The 18244-nt window shown below is 38.9% G+C and overlaps 2 protein-coding genes across 5 annotated transcripts in view; both read left to right on the top strand.

Annotated features, from left to right (window-relative positions):
• LOC306993340 (uncharacterized protein) overlaps nucleotides 1–18244 on the top strand; it is a 179676-nt gene that overhangs the window by 11675 nt on the left and 149757 nt on the right. The window lies entirely within an intron of this gene.
• ano3 (anoctamin 3) overlaps nucleotides 16080–18244 on the top strand; it is a 134241-nt gene continuing 132076 nt past the window's right edge. For 3 of the 4 annotated variants that reach the window (XM_079602988.1, XM_079602989.1, XM_079602987.1), the window contains exon 1: nucleotides 16080–16228. In XM_079602988.1, coding sequence (XP_079459114.1) covers nucleotides 16132–16228 — 97 coding nt within the window. In that variant the 5' untranslated portion in view covers nucleotides 16080–16131. The remainder of the gene's footprint in view (nucleotides 16229–18244) is intronic. The other variant, XM_079602990.1, reaches the window with a different exon arrangement.

The raw sequence follows: 18244 nt of genomic DNA, 5'->3' as shown, positions 1-18244 counted from the left end.
GAAAGTATATCAGGACATGTTGTCACAATGATAAACACTTCCATTTTATAAAGTAAAATATTGTTGTGAATATACAATTCTAGTCTTCCAGCATATATGAGTAAGCTTATCAGTTGTTATTTTTTAATGTAGCAGCAATGTTAAAATTCAACTCAAAAAAAGAGGAAAAATTATAAAGAAATTCTTTATTGAAAACTTTGCAAATATCAGTTATAAAGAACAATAACCTTTTGAAATATGAAGTATGATTTTCTATATAATATATGTATGAAATATTTAGTGTACAACGCTGCCAAACGACTGTATGTGTATATGTATTTATATATACATATATATATATATATATATATATATATATATTAGGGGCTATTCAAAAAAAAATCATATATCAAATTCTTTTTTCTTTTTTTTACTTTGTACCAAAGGGTCTAAAATAAAGAATGAATATATATATATATATATATATATATATATATATATATATATATATATATATATATATATATATATATATATATATATAGCCTATATATTGGATACCGGTAATTATTAGTATTATTTCTTTCTTTTTTTTGAAAGTCGATGGAGCTACATAATTTGTGTAAATCAATTCCATGGTAAAATATGACTTTTAATATAAGGGCCGTATAGAGGTAAAATGTGTTAATTAATTGTACCACATAAATAAATTCCCTACATAGTTAATTTTTCAGTGAAAATGCACCCTTATGACTGACTCTTGCCTGGGTGTTTTTGTTCTACAGATTTGTGTTGTGCCGAAAGCCTAAAATTATGAACTGCTGGAAAGACACAATGTGTCTATAAACAACACTGAAATCAATAGCACTAAATGTCTGGAATACCCTCCACACATTCATTCAATTTGAATTGATGAAGTGATCAGCTCAAAATCAACACAGAAGCTCTATCGAGAACATAACTGTCTGTTGTTTTCTTATTGGTTCATTGATTTAAGCTCTGGTAAATATTTAATCAGTGAAAGAGACTGCCATGTTTCATTTAATTCATTAAATTGCCCAGAAGCTAGAGATGAAGTTTGTTGGAATCGTATTGCTTTGGAAAATCATTTGCCACTTTCATTTACCTCAGATCTCCTTCACTTCTGCCCATCTGTTCTAGTCTAATCCAGTTTTGGTAGTAATATTATGTCCCAGTAGCCGGACCTTTAGAATAATATGTAATGTAACGAGAGAAATGAGCTAGGACAAGCCATCCCAAGGGTCCCTCCTGTCCTGTGCAGAACTAGCACAACAATGACAATGATTTCTTTGCAGTGGCAGTTTTAGACGAGACCAGACCCTCCAAGATCAAGACTAGAATCAGAAGCTCTAGGAAAACCTCTTCAAAAACAGATTTGACCCAGTTCTGTCAGGACTCGGGTTTAATCTTCCTCTGATTTCTTCCTCTTTTGTGTTTGTTTCTGTCTTTTCCACATGCATTTGCGCACAGCTGTTTGTGTTTCGCAATCGGTGCATCTGCTCGCTTGTGCTCACCTGTCTCCCCTTATTTCTCAGCTACATCTATGCTTTATTTCCTTTTGTTCTCTGCCAGTATGTTCTGTACCTTTTGCTGGTCACTTGCCAGTTTTTCCATGTTTAGTAGTTTTATTTGGTTTGGTTTTCTTTTTATCTCACATATTTTTCTCTACCCAGTTGTGTTGCGGTTCCCTGTTCCTCTCCAGCATTCACTGAGTTCTAGCGCTGCTGATCATTAGGACTGTTACTGGTACTGGAGTTTGGATTTCCCAGGGTTACCGTTTGCCGTTCAGGGGTGCGTTTCCCAAAGCCAAAGTTCTGTCGTTTCCAATAGAGTTCAATGGAACTTGCGACCATAGTTGGCTAACGATGCTTTTGGGAAACGCACCCCTGGACCGATTTCTGCTGTGAACTAGTCATAAACCCTGCCCTTTTTTTTCCAAAGATGGAATTTTCCAAAGTTGGTTTCTGTCATTTTAGGTAGTTTGATCACGCTAATGTTAGTTCAAATGATAATTCTTTAAATAAATAAATAAGCTGAGGCGCCAACATACTTTTTTCAGGATTTTTGGGAGGAGATTGGAGCTTAAACTTTAATTTCTACATTTCCATAACTGTTTATTTAACACCTATATACTAACCAATTCTGCAGAGGTGTGGGCGGGGCCTTGATATTGCAGCTCCACTTCGCGCTCACAACTGCACAGACTCGAGGTTCAAGTATCAGTGCCATATTGGGACACTGGCAGCTTCACTTATTACAATGAAAAAGGAATGAAGGTGCGTCTTCCATCTTTTTTTACAGTCTATGATTAGCACAAATTAGACATCCCAGGGAGGCCTTCATCAGGTGTCTGGACACTGTCTACCCCTGATCCAGACCACAGCCTGACCTAGAGCCCAGCTCGTCACCACCCTGATGGGCGGATATTGCACCAGAGCCCCCGCAGGCTTGAAGCTTCCGCCTGCCGCAACGTTTGAGCCTATGCCCGAGGAAGGGAGGACATCGCCTTGGAGCTGATGCACCACAGACAGTCTGACCAGGGGTGTGATCCGGCGCTACCGTCCATCACTGTGGGAGTCCTCGTGGAGACCCGTCCTTCCTCCCGTCACTGAGAGTGAGTATCGGAGGGACTTACTGATGTGAGTGTGGAGAGAGGAATTCCTTGTGTACCTTGATCTTGCCAGAATGTGCACCATCTTCTTCAGTCCTGCTGACCCTACCCAGCCTCCCTTTCCCATCACCACTACATACTTTGATCAGGAATCTTCTGTTTTTTGTTGGTTTTTGTGCTGCTCTCTCATCCTCAGTCCTCAGCCAAACCTGCCACCCAGTCATCATGGTCCCCCATCAGTCCCTTAGATTAATAATAATTAGTTACATTTATATAGCGCTTTATCTGAGACCTCAAAGCGCTTTACATAGAAGGGGTAATCTCCTCAACCACCACCAATGTGCAGCATCCACTTGGATGATGCGACGGCAGCCATTTTGCGGCAGAACGCCCACCACACACCAGCTTACTGGTGGAGAGGAGACAGTGATGAAGCCAATCAGTATATATATGGGGATGATTAGTAGGCCATGATAGACAGAGGCCAAGGGACAAATTTGGGACAAAACCCCTACTCTTTTTCGAAGGACATCCTGGGATTTTTAATGACCACGGAGAGTCAGGACCTCGGTTTAACGTCTCACCCGTCACTATACCGGGGCGTTAGGACCCACATAGACCACAGGGTGAGCGCCCCCTGCTGGCCTCACTAACACCTCTATCAGCAGCAACCTGGTTTTCTCAGGAGTCTCCCATCCAGGTACTAACCAGGCTCAGCCCTGCTTAGCTTCAGTGGACAACCAGTCTTGGGCTACAGGGTGATATGGCTGCTAACGATCCTCCTCTCAGTGTCGTGGTTACACCGCAGACCTGCTGGGAGCCTATTCATCCTTGGTGTGATGAACCTGTGGCTCCGTCTCCAGCCTCAGAATGCTCTGTGCCACCTCGACCCGTTGTCCTGACTCCTACGTCTGCACTCCTTCCTACCTCGACGCCAGTTCTGTCAGGACCACTATCATCAAAGACGATTGACAATTAGCATACAGTTTGGATTTCCGGTGTAGTTCTGTTCTGGGCAAGAACTCCCTGCGCATCCATGCAGTCTAGCATGGATAAGAGCAAGAGCGCAGCGATAACCACCCCCCCCCCCCCCCCTTAGAGTAAACAGAACAGAACCAACATGAATGTTTTGCAGATATGTATTGCCAATATTTGAATGTACAACATAATTTGAGAATTTAGTCTTGATTCAAAGGGGAATCAGAATGCCAAATCCTGACTGGACGAGAGGAGGAGCTGGGGAGGGAGGAGGGTAATTTAGCTCCTGAAAAACGCAATACTGAAGCAGTTTATATAAGAATGTTGTGATAGGCGTCGTATTCCTATAGGTACACGTGGAGAAGCTGAGAGTCAGCTGATGCAATCTTGAATGACATGACCTGTCAGAACTAACGATACTCTTGATGACCATTGGCTATTCGGCCGAGCCGCTCCACCTGGGTCGGATATCACCATGCCTCCGCTGCGGACTTGCGGACCATCCGCTGCTCTCAGGGCCGCCTTTGACTTCGGCTAGCTCCACCCGGCCGCAAGCTCCACCTGTGCTCTCGGTCGCTGAAGCTCAACCTCTGCCCTCCGGTTCACCACTTCCATCTTGGGGGGTCGTCGCTGTGGCTCCGTCACGGAGGTCCAGGTCATCAGCGTCCCATCACTCCCTTGGATCTCAGTCTGTGCTCTGGGCTTCACTACCTACGGCTCCATTGCTGTCTGTCAGCCGTCACGGCTCCTCCCTCCATCAACTCCACCGTGGGCTATCGTCCTGACGTCACTTGGCTCCTCCCATCATCTCAAACATGGTTTCTTCCTCCGTCATTGGTCTAATCTGCTCTCACCATCCTTTCACCATCCACTCATCTGCCTACAAAGCCCCCGCCTTCCCTCCCTCCCTCATCTTTTCATGGACTTTTAGTTTGTTTCTATTCATTCTCTGTTGTTCTAGTCCCTGCCAGTCTTTAGTTGTCATGGTAACTGATATGATTTCATTCATTCTGCCCAGCTGTTTCATTATTATCCTTATTTGCCTCAGTATCACGTCATATAGCTCTCATGATGTGATGATCGATGTCTCTTAGTCTGTCATTTTTACTAGTAAGAGATATGACGTGATGTGACGGTGATAATACTCACCGATACAACGTTATGCGCACACACACACACACACACACACACACACACACACACACACACACACACACACACACACACACACACACACACACACACACAGCGTTTTCATGTTTTATGGGGACTTTCCATATAGACACAATGATTACTACTATACTGTACAAACTTAGATTAACCCAATCTCCCTAAACCTACAGTACCTATCACCTAAAACTTTCTGAATTTTTACATTTTCTAAAAACACCGCTTAGTATGATTTTTTTTAGCCGTTTTCCCCAAAAATGTAATTTGTTCCCCATAATGTAGGGTTTACCAGGTAAAAACAGTAGTATTGTGAAATAGTATTACTGTACAAGTTAAAATACATGTTGTATTTAATTTAGTATTTAAAAATGTAATGTAGTCCTATTATATTTGAATGTTATTTAACATAATATATTAAAATTGGTATTTTATATTGAAATAAAATTTCACAATATTACTGTTTTTGCTATAATTAAAAAAATTACATTTAATTAATTGATTAATTTACAAAAATAGTATTCAATAGAGTTTTTTAGTTTTAGTAGAAGCTCTAAGATAATCAGTGTTTTTCAAAACTACATCTATACAACAATCTCAGACATTATGGTTCATGAAACAGCTTTAGTTTTAGTTTGATAAATAGCTTCATAACCACTGTCATGTCATCTATGAAATTACATAACATGCTGTGATATGACAGCTTAATACAAGCAGACACTTTGATTGGCAAGCCAAATGACTCCTAGTCCAGAAGGACAGGGGTGCAGTTCCCTTCGGCACATTCATAGTTCTTCATTTCTCCAGTAGGGGGCAGCATCGCATCTCAGGAAAGGACATGCGGCACACTGCAGCAAAGTCGTTTGACCAGGATATCAAAACAAGACCATGCTAATGCACCGAGATTTAATCATCTGTGGGAGGCTTTTGAAGTTGGTGTGTTGTTGAGATCACGATCATGAGACCCAATAGGACAGGACAGGGACTGTGTGGGGACCGTTTGCACGGGAGGCAGAAGTGGAAAACACATTTTAAACAGAATGAGGGAATGAAAATGAGGATTGAACCTCAATAATACATGGAAACTGTCTCACAAATTCTCAGTTTCTCAGTCATGATCTGGAATGCATCTGTGTTTACGTGTTGTTTACCACGACTGTGACTTTAAAGTGTTTGGACGGCTGTGACGCAGGGCCCTCTCATTAGACCAGCCGAACATCAGGCACTGAAAACATAAACATCAGAGAGATGAATAGGGTAATCCAGGATCAGAAGACATGCTCATTGTTGAATTTATTGTAATTTATTGCAGTTGTTTAGGAAGCAATAAAAAAGAAGAGCTCATTTTGATAGTGTATTTCACAATAGCTCTCAGATTTAGAGCGGCATGAATAATCATTTAAAGAGGCTGAGAGACTGATGACATGTAAGCCTGTAGGTCCTAAAGTATGGTGTATCATCTGTGCCAAAAAATTGTTGGCTTTGTACAAGACTACTGTTTTTGCCTTTGTTTAATAGTGTCGTCCTTTCTGTCATTTGCTTGTCTTGTCCACTTGTATCGTTCATTCATCTCTCTTTTATGCTTCATAAGTTTCTGCTCACAGTGACCGTTTTGCCATACAGACCGTATAGATATCCAGGCAAACCGCATGTTTAGATAGTTTCACTAGAGTTTTCTCCCCATCTTTCTAAAAAGATGATACATCTGGCAAAGCACAAAGATAAAACCTAAGTTTATTTATTTAAGTTTACAGAAAATAAAGATAAATGCATCTAAAAGTTTTAAGTTTTAACTCATTATGTACACTGCAAAATATTTCCAGACATTCACAATATTTTACTGTTTTTTTACAGTAAAATACTGTTTTTATCGTTTTACTGTAATATCATAGTAATGTGGATTCTCTCACTGACCATTAATAATCTGCTGTGATATGACAACAAATTACTGTGAAAATATAGCCTGACGACGTCATACTCGGGACGGGGCTATTCGTCTGGCATCCAGGCTAGTAAAAATAGCTATTCAGCTGAGAACGAAGGCGCCATCTTGAGGTGACTTTACTGGCTACTTTACGCGTAAGTAAATGCTCTCTCTTAAAAACAAAACAAAATTTCTTCCAACGAATATTAATTTAATCGTTTAACCTATTTGAAATTATTTTATAACGTTACAACAGTGAAAAGTTCACACTTTAAGTCTGACGTATGCTCTCTTTGATCCAGCTCTCTCACAGCTCTCAGGCGCCTGACGACACGACGCAGGAATGTGTTGGCACTGACGATGATATCTGATGGTATTAAGGTTACGAGTTAAATAAGTTAAATAAAAAATGCCTATAATTAAAACAAAAATTGCTTTCTAAGCAGTTATTTATGCTGTGTTAGAGAGCTGGCTAGCTAGAAAGTTAGCGTTTGAAAATCCCTGACAATGAAAGCAGCTGAAAAATGACTTAAATTTTTTTTTTTTTTTTTTTTTTTTTTTGAAAAGTGCTTTACAACAGTTGTTAATGATGGATTATGTTTTTGTGACCAAGTGCAAGACCATTTTTTTTAACGATTCTGTGTTTTGTGCCATTCTTTTAAGTGAACGTAATCGAATTTATGACGTTTTTGGTTCTTGGCTCTTGGTTCAGGGAATAAAAAAACATAAGGTTTTAGCGGTCTACTGTACTCTGACTGATATTTTGCCACACAATAGATCCACTACAGATCACATGCAACTTGTGCTTCTTTGTAGGGAACACGACTTCAAATACTTTTGGTATAAACAACGTTTTTGAGCCATTGATCAAGGATCTTAAATTTCTAGAGGAAAATGTGCAGTCATTTAAAAGGCATGTCCAAGATTTAGACTGAGCCGTTGTTGGCTCTGTATTTGGTATCAAGGGGGACTCTCCTTTTAACAAGCTTGCACATTTCCATGTTTGTCAGCCTGGGCTCCCACCATGTCTTAGGCACGATCTATTTGACGATGTTGTTTCTTATGACCTTGCTTTGTTTGTTGGTCTTTTAGTTGAGGAGAAGCATTTTACATGCAGTTGAATCGATGCAAAAATCAGTTCAAATACAAAGAAAATGATCCAAATGACAAACCAGGCGAACTCTCCCCCGGAAGTGAGCGGTTAAGTGGACATGCTCTCCAGAATTGGTGTTTTCTTAGGATGCTGCCTCTCTTGATTGGTGACGGGATTAAAGATCCATGTAGAAATGAGGTATGGCTATTGGTTTTGCAACTGAGAGATAGTGGAGCTTGTCTGTGCACCAGCTGTAACAACAGGGCACGTTGCATATCTCAAAGTTTTAATCGAAGAATACATTTGCACCAGGCAAAAGTTCTTCCCTGATAAGCCCTAACGACCTAAGCATCATTACATGTGTCATTACCCTGATCTTATACACCACTTTGGTCCACTAATTCGCCTCTGGACTTTGAGATTCGAAAGCAAGTACAGCTATTTTAAGAAGTGTGCCAGAAAACTGCATATTTATAAAAAATCTTTGCAAAACTCTTGCAGAGAGACACCAACTTACCTATAGGTACAGGCAGCATGTTCCCTCCAGTTGTACAGATACAGGGTGTATATTTCTATGTTGATGATTACAGTGACCGGATTAGAGAGGCAGTGGCCAGTTACAATTTTGATTCACAGTCTAAAGCATGTAATGAAATCACAGTGAAAGGCACATTGTACAGAAAAGGGATGTTTGTTTTGCTTGAAAAGCATGATGATGAACTTTATGCTGGAAGGATTATTCTAGTGGTTGTCGTACATGAGTCTGTGTACTTTGTTACACATGCTAAGTTGAGAGACATTGGTGTCTATTGTGAATTCGGAGCTCAAGGTGATTATCGTTGTGTTAACCAATAACAATTGCTTGACTACTATCCTCTTCCAGCTTATGAGATGTTTGACTAGCTACTAACTGTTCTTCATCGTGCTTTTCCAGAGGTTTATTGAGCAATGTTTTACAGATTCATTTGAACTTTGAAAATTTTACCTTTTCTCTTTTAGAAAAGGAATCAAGGCATTAAGGATTTGGTGATCTAAATTTGACCACGCCTCTCAGATGAAACACTGGCACATTTGTTGGAAGTTCTGGAGGAACTGGGAGTCGAAAACAAGGAAGACCTTAAGTTGGTCGAAGAAAAAGAATTTGAAAAATGATTGCGTCCAGTACAGTGCAGAAAGTTGTTGGCTGCCTTTAAAAATGAAGGTAAATCTACATGGCAGGGTGCTATGGACACGATCACAATTGACAAACAAGCAGACAACATTGAGGTTTTAAAAACTTAGTTTTTAATTCTTTTTTTTTTGTGCTTTTTCAGATCAGATCTTAGAACAAGATCCTAATCCTATTAGAGCAACATGCCACAGTATAGTTCGGGGCATCATTACAGAGTTTCCTAAATGTTTTGCAGATATAGGCAAAACAGGAGATACAATTGGAGATGGCTGCCAGTCCCTCCTTCAAATTAAAACAAGGATTGAGTACAGAAATAGAAATAACACTCTTGCACGATGACGGGGGAGAGGAGGGCTTGTGGAGCAGAGGCAACGGCAAGAGGCCCAGTGGATCAATATGGATGCGCGAGATGGGCTCCTACGGATCTACCCAGTGGCGAGACCGAGACTACATTGGGTGAGATGAAAATGTGCCTGCACCGCTGCAGGATGGCTTTGATGTGGCAGAAAGAGCTGAGCCATTAATGGAAAAAAACTTACTTTCTTACCTTTGTCAGGTACCGGCACAACCATTGAGAAGGTTATAGAAGAATGGCCCTTCCTGTCTTCACGAAGATGCCTTTACACACACTTTAAGCTGCTCACAGATGTCTCTATCATCAGCAAGCTAAGAAAGGCCATCCACAGCAAAGGCAGCACAATTGTTAAGTTCTGTCAGGGACTCAGCTAGCCTGGGAAAACCCAGACCACTTCCGGCAAATTTAGATTTGCTCTGCAAGTGGGTCTGGCAAAGAGCCCATTGAAACCCATTTCCAATCCGTCGAAATCGCGGCACCAATCAGAAACGTTGGGGCGGGCTTTACACGATGACGAGACGGTGACGCAGATTTTGTACATTACAAAGATGGATGCCGCCGTGGAACATCACAACATCACTCGTTCGAATCAGCTATCGCGTCTGTTTCAAGCGATTTAAAATTGTCATTTTCGTTAACACAAACAGAGAATTGCTGAGAGTCTCGAGATGTTTCTCCGTCGCTCTGCATACGTCATGTCATTCATCGCTCTGATTGGTTTTAGATCTATCCGACGTCCGTTGGTGACGCCCCTGTGGAAATGAATTGTCTATGGAGCTTTGCCAAACCCTAACTCAGTTACAACTGAGAGTGGTCTGAGTTTTCCCAGGCTAGGACTCAGCCGTTATCCGGGCAAGTCCTGGCTAGTTATGACGTTGAAGTTTCAGACAAGGCGATGTGTGTTCTACAGCTCCTACGGACAGAAAGAACCACAAGACGCCATTGTGCTTGAAGCCGATGTAAGTTCTGTTTCTTACTGTAAATTACTGTGAAAGTAATGCAATTAGTCGCCAGTAATTTACTGTAAAATCACAGCAGAATTGTTTTTACAGTGTAGGGAACAACAGGGCTAAAGGCACACCTTAAATGTATATATGTTTGTAATGAACATTGATGGGGCAACAGATTTTGTGTGAAAGTAAATCATAAAAGTAGTTTATTTGGTTTAAAAATCTTGTAAATGTTTGAGATGGCAAGATGGGCCTTTTACTCCACAGACACACGGGGTAAAACCAGCATGAGGCAAAAGGCACAGTATTGATACAAACACTTTAGCTGAAAATAATATGTTTTAAATAATGTCTAAGTTAATACTTGTTCAAAACAATACATTTAGTAAAGTTTATACTATTTTAGTTTCTGTTTGTTTTGATAAATAAAATATTATTAATTTCTAAAATATGTTAATATAAAAAAAATATTTAAAAAATATAGAAACATAATTATTTAAAGTAAAGATTCTGAAAGCATTGAATGAGATCCTACAATTTAATATAGACTTACAGTAGTAACAATAAATGCTATTTTACTATGATTAATATCATATTTTTAAATATGATGATTTCATTATAAATTGTGATTATCTCTAAGGTGAACAGAACCTTAATATGATATTTACCATCTGCATCTAACCATGTCATGTCAAAATAGGGAAAAGTCAGTCAGCTGTTTATTGTTAATTTTGTCTTTCGTCCCAACAGCGGGGGCGTTTTACCCCAAATACCATACTTTACATATTCTCCATTATTGAAAAACTGTTGCTTTATTTACCTTTACCTGAAAACCATTAAGATTCAAAATATAGTCAATTATTTTATCGAATCTCATGCTACGTAAATCTACAACATATCAAATTAGTGCAGAATCAACTCTGCGTTGCTGTCCGCGAATGCGTCAAGGATCAGTCGAATGTCCACGTGCATCTTCAGAACCGGTTAAGAAAAGTGCTGAGCTGAATTTTTGTGCCATCTAGTGGTTTAAACGAGAATAAAGTCAAAAGCGCCTTTTAGCCCAGTCGACACTTTTTGACTAACACAGTCTCACCCCAAAACGTCACATACTGACGGGTCTTGACCATACGGCAACATACGACGAAAAGGGTACCCTTTAACGTCCATGTGTGACGAATCGGGTATAGTTGGGTTTAGGTATGCGTTAGGGTACCGCTAGGAGGCGCTGCTGGTGCGCTTATGTCTGCGTCTCATATTGACGTTATAGGGGTACCCTTTTCGTCGTATGTTGACGTATGGTCAAGACCCGTCAGTATATGACGTTTTGGGGTGAGACCGGGCTGTTTTGACACAAACTGACCTCCATACTAAACAAGCACTTTAAAGGTAGAGTTGCTGCATTTATCATTGCGGTTGCATTCTTGCATTGGTTTGTGGTGTATCCTTTGGCCCTCGAGGACAAACCTAAAACTATATCTACTAAACTGGATCTTTAGATTTTCTAAAGAAATTGTGACTAATGCTTTTCCAGCCAAACTCACTGCTAGATTGTTTTGTTTCCAGGGCGTTGCAATGCAATTTATAGTTATAGTTTATAGTTGTGATCACATTTACTGTTGTTCGACGAATTTTCACACTCATTGTATACAAAAGTACATTCATTTTAATTTGAAACCATGCGATAAAGAATTTTGCGTGAGGCCAAAGTATTTCCCCTACCTGATTTTGATCAACAGGAAGCTATTTGGTTTATTAGTGACTATGTGAGTTGTGCTTAACTGATGTGTGCTCAAACAAGTACACTGTGTATTATTAGCTATGAGTTGCTTGGAGTTAATGTGTTATTAACCGATTGCTTGGTGATGGCTAGGGCGTTGTGTAGTTAGTCGGGTACAGTATTCTGACTAGCTGTTAGCACATAGTGCCTATGGTATTGGCTGGTCACTAGGGCACTAGTATGCAGTTACAAAGGTCTTGTACGAGCATTAGCCTATTATGTGTTGCTAGTGCGTTCATGGCTGCTAGTGTGCTGATGCAATTCATTCAAAGACAAAGTTGTTTTGAGGGGTTGTAAGTGCATTGGTGCATGATTTAAATACATGTTTACATATGTGTTCCTATGTTTTTGCAAAGTCTTCTAGAGTTGTTAACATATTGCTATTGAAATGCCAACGCTATCTCACGACCAAATCGTACGAATTTGTACGAGTGATTAAAAGGTGGCTAATTCGTACGAATTTGTACGACCTCACTCGTACGAATTTGTACGATTTGTCTAAACCCACGTGATGGGTAGGTTTAGGGGCGGGGTCAGGGGTAGGATATTCGTATGAATTCATACGATTTGGGCAACTCGTAAAATATGTACGATTTAGCAAAAAACTTACAAATTTGTACGAGTGAGGTCGTATGAATTGGTACGAATTAGCCACCTCGTAAAATTCATACGAATTGCCGTGAGATTGGGTTGGAAATGCAGGGGTGTTCTGGGGCTTTGCTACGGTGTGTCTACAGTAGGCAATTTCTATGGATGTTTGCTAGTAGCAACTCCCATGTCTCTATGTCTCTGTCTCTGGTTTGTAATGTCCGTTTTATCATTCATAGGTGGATGACAGAACATAATAGATCATCTCTCCTCAACAAGCTGCATAATATGAGATATCACTCCTACTCTGATGAACAAATACTGTGTATTGTGGTAAATATCGTCACTAGCCCTTAAATATGAGCCGTAATAATGAACTAATTAATGTATATTTCTATATGCATCAGTGCAGTGTCGCAGATATCCTTTATATTAATTCTACCACAGTCTAAGTGTGTGTGCGTGTGTGTGCGTGTGTGTGCGTGTGTGTGCGTGTTTGTGCGTGTGTGTCTGCGTGTGCGTGTGTGTGCGAATTATTGTATGATTAATTCTTTTTTTGCTGGTTCCAGCAGATGTCTCTGTCATTTGTCACTCACGTTTGAGGTGTCAGCACTAACCTAAATGGATATTGATTTCTTATACCCCCCCCCAACCCCCCCACCCCCACCCACCCACCCCGGCCCTGAAACACATCTGTCCCGCCAGCGTCTCAAAGATCTCAAACTAAGGTCTGAAAAAGCCTGTCAGTTGGAGCCAGAATCACATGACCCCATATTTCAAACAGCTTTATTGTTCACACGGTGATCATGGGGATTGTGATAGCAGCAGCAGCAGCAAGAATTAATGACTTTTACCGAGACCAACTGTAATTTGTCCGGCATGACTGACCATTATACCGGAGCTCTGCTTTGCTGTGCAGGAAGTTGAAATCATTAGTGTCTAAACACTGCAGTCTAATAGACCTTAATTCTCATTTTAAAGCACATATGAAACGGTTGAAGTAGATTCTGAAAGTGGAGATTTTAAATGAATTTATTAGGTTTAAAGAACATGCAAAAAAAAAAAAGAGTTAAGTATGAAGACGAATGAGATACGAATTAGACGCCAATAGTTATAAAACGCTGTGTTTATTGTGTTGGTTCAACTCTAAACCCTAAATCTAACCAGATCCTACAAAATAAATACGATTTGATGAACTGATACAAATTAGCTGTCAATTTTCCCCCAAAATTTAAATAATAATGAATTGCAATTGGTGAGATGTTGTTACCTATTATATTCAGTCCTATTGTAATTATTGACAGTGAAAACCAACGTTCACTGTAAAAAATGTGGCTGCGATTAGTTACAACAACTTAAAATTTGTTGAGATAACTTAAATATCCAACTAAACTGAACCAAAGTTAACTAAACTTAATATTTTAAGTCAAGCATGAACACATACTTTTTAAAGTTAAAACAATGTTGGATTTTAAGTTGTGATAAAAAATCGCAGCAATTTTTTTTACAGTGTTGTAGCAACTATTAGCCTGATCACATATAAGCCCGTTCAGACTGTGAGTCCGAGTCCGATATTTGTGTGATTCAGATTGGAATCAGATCATATTTAGCAAATGTGAACAGCAAGAAATCACATGAAATAAATGTGATCCAACTGCACTGTAAAAAATGTCTAACCTCCCCAACTCTAAATTTTCTAATGACTGGTCACATCTAAATCTTTACGGAAGAGGATTAGTGCCAAGCAATAATAAAAAATAATAAAACCATCTTGAGATTAAAGTCATTATAATGCAAGATTAAACTCGTTAAATTTCGAGAAAAAAAGTCGAAATACAATCTTGAGAATAAACTCATTACATTTCGAGAATAAAGTCGTTGTGTTTTGAGAAAAAACTAATTAAATTTCGAGAAAAAAGTCTAAATACAATCTTGAGAATAAACTCATTACATTTCGAGAATAAAGTCGTTGTGTTTTGAGAAAAAACTAATTAAATTTCGAGAAAAAAGTCTAAATACAATCTTGAGAATAAACTCATTACATTTCGAGAATAAAGTCGTTGTGTTTCTGGAAAAAACTCGTTGTGTTTCGAGAAAAAATAGTAAAATTTCGTGAAAAAAGTCTAAATACAATCTTGTACACAAACGTGTGTAATTTAGACGAAAGAGACGCTTGAGAAGACGCCAGTACACTTGCGCTGGTCCAAATAATGCACTCTGGCATATGGACAGCTATGATAAATATAAACCGTACGGTATTGCCATTAATGGCTGTATAGACAGTCGTTACATTCTGTGGATGGAGTCGTACACAACCAACATCCTAAAGTAATAGCCAGTTACTTCATAAAAACAGTTACTGGCATAGGAGGGTGTCCCGAGAGGATCCGCGCCGACATGGGGCCGAAAATGGTATTCTGGCAGCAATGCAAAGGTTTTACGAAGTAACCATGGAGACAGTTTTGCAATTTAACGAGTTTTTTCTCAAGATTGTATTTCGACTTTTTTCTCAAAATTTTACGATTTTTTTCTCGAAACACAACGACTTTATTCTCGAAATGTTATTCGTTTTTTCTCAAGATTGTATTTCGACTTTTTTCTCGAAATTTAACGAGTTTTTTCTCGAAACATACGACTTTATTTTTGAAATGTAATAAGTTTATTCTCAAGATTGTATTTCGACTTTTTTTCTCGAAATTTAACAAGTTTAATCTCGCATTATAATGACTTTAATCTCGAGATGGTTTTATTTTTTTAATAATTGCTTGGCCCTAATCCTCTTCCGTAAATCTTAGATGTGACCAGTGACAATTTTCACAAGTGAAATTCTGCAAATTTAATTTGATAAATTTGCAGAATTTCATTTGGGCAAATTGAAAAATGTAGGTGTGACCAATCAATAGAAAATTTTGAGTTGGGGAGCTTAGAATTGCAGTGTGTGGTATTTTGGCGTAAAAACAATTACCATTCACCATACTTTTCCAATTTTACACCACTGGTGAACACTATGCCTTTAACAAATAAAAAATGATGGACGAAATTATCTTACAACATGTGGCAAATAGTTGGAAATGATAATTTCTGCATTCAGCTGGTTATGTCATTGACACGACCCCCCTTGAGTTTCGTCACGAATCGAGTCAGTCTCTTGTCCTAATACCCACGCGTTCTTCAATGTGTTTTTAAAAGTTGAACTGTTTTTAACTTGACACAGTTTACCGCGCGTCTTTACAATCGCAACGCTATGTCGTTAGTAATAAAGAGAAGGACGCGACTGAACAGCCAGTCAGTCTGACGCATGTGTGTCCACCAATTAAAAACAGCGCAACAACACGTCCCGTGCGAACGGCCTCCAGAACACGGGTCATTCTTCTACCGAGCCGCTGAAGGGTGTCCGTCCATCCATCCTCTTACAGTCCGTAACCATGACAACAGCCCCGGATGGGGGCGCGCGAGGCTAGACAGGTGTTGGGTTGCGCAGAGGAGAGACACCTACGCGATCGCTCCACACTTTCCCATGTATCCTGCCTTCATCTTCTGTCCGCGAGGATCTCGTTCGGGAATCACCATGGTGCATCATTCTGGATCCATACAGTCCTTCAAGCAGCAGAAGGGTCAGTGTGAGCGCTGTTTTTGCGGGGGTTTCTCTCTCTGTGTGTGTGTTTGATAACGTGTTTTGAGGGAAAGTGCGGCTGTGGGCTTCTGCACTTCATGTCCCGTTTTGGAGATGCTTTCGTGATATGATCAACTTCACGATTAAGTGTTTGGCGCATATACTGGATGCCACTGCAATATAATCGTGAATAGCTCGGTCACGAGTGAGACTATTTTGCTTTTTCGCATTTAGATATCATGGATTTGAATGTTTATGGCATAGGATAAGTTTTCATATACATATTCTGTATTTAATATGTCATATATGATAGTATATTTTTGATTGTCCTTGTTGGATCCCATAATTGCAAGGATATACATTTTATTAGTATTAATAGATCAGGGATATATCTCTGTTTTGATATCATATGTTCAACAACAACAAGCTCTATTGTAACTCATTTATTTTTGGCATTTGAGTTTTGTTTGCATTTGAATATCGTACACTCTTGTTCTCATAGCTGCAGTTTTGGTGATCAGTAACATGTAGCAGAATATTAATAACCAAAAAAAAAAAAAAAAACATTTTGACTCTGGGTTAAGAGAAAACACTTTCCATTGATTTTCCCTGACCTTGTTTAATGGGGTCGCCACACACACTAAGTGGTCATCTGCCTATTAAATCACACTGCATTAAATATTCGCTGCTCTCAGGAAGAGTCTGACTAAATTGATGCGATTACAGCGAGACAGACAAAAAAGAGCCAATTTTGCAGGTTTTAGCAGCTCTCCGTGGGACGAAAAGGAAAACAGCGTGAGAGCATGTTCATGATATTAGAGGCATACATTGCACTTTGTTTTGATAAATTGCATTGGATTCTTGTCTAGAAGATATAAGATACAGTAACATGAACAGATTACAGGTCTCAGAGTGAGGTCAGTGTAAACAAAAACACTTTATAAGATGTTATTACATGAGACTGAAATGAGAGATTGAAGGGTCAGACGACTGTGATACAGAACTGCATGGTCACTCAGTAACTAGTCTGTGTGTTTGAGTATAAGTTGTTTTGTAGAGAAGCAAACTCCATCCAGAATATGGTAACACTTTACAATAAGGTTCATTAGTTAACATTAGCGAATGTATTTGTTATAAAAAATACAGATGTTCATTGTTTGTTCATGTTAGTTCATTAGTTCACATTCACTCTAAAAAATGCTGGGTTATTTCAACCCAATTTTGAGTCAAATATGGACAAACCCAAACGTTGGGTTAAAAATGTAATTAAAAAATGTAACCCAATGGCTGGGTCTGTCTGTATTTTACCCAAAATTGGGTTGAAACAAGTGTGCATTAACTAATGTTAGCAGGATTTTAATAAAGTATTAGTAAATGTTGAAATTAACATTAACAAAGATTTATAATATGCTGGGTTATTTTAACCCAATTTTGGGTCAAATATGGACAAAAACTCAAACGTTGGATCAAAAATGCAATTTAAAAATGTAAAAAAAAATTGTCCATATTTGACCCAAAATTGGGTTAAAACAACCCAGCATTTTTAGAGTGTACATGCAAACGAATGTAGTTAACTAATGTACATTATTGTAAAGTTGTACCCAGAATATAGTTTTTTGTCTGTCCCATCACCGTCAGCAGTGGACGATATAATTAACAATGAATATCTCAACCTTCTCAAATATTTTGGTCATATATGGAAATGTAATTTATAAACAATTAAACATAAAAATAACAACAAGAGGAAGTACACTCTAAAAAATTCTGGGTTGTTTCAACCCAATTTTGGGTCAAATATAGACAAACCCAGCCGTACATTTTTAACCCAACATTTGGGTTTGTCCATATTTGACCCAAAATTGGGTTGAAACAACCCAGCATTTTTTAGAGTGTAGAAGTAGAAGGAAAGTTTACAACATCTAATGTACACTCTAAAAAATGCTGGATTGTTTCAACCCAATTTTGGGAAAAATATGGACAAACCCAGACGTTGGGTTAAATTTTTACATTACATTTT

The sequence above is a fragment of the Phoxinus phoxinus genome (genome assembly GCF_949152265.1).
Source record: "Phoxinus phoxinus genome assembly, chromosome: 25".
Classification (NCBI taxonomy): Eukaryota; Metazoa; Chordata; class Actinopteri; order Cypriniformes; family Leuciscidae; genus Phoxinus; species Phoxinus phoxinus.
The sequence above is the reverse complement of the archived record's forward strand: the minus strand, read 5'-3'. Positions and strand labels throughout refer to the sequence as shown.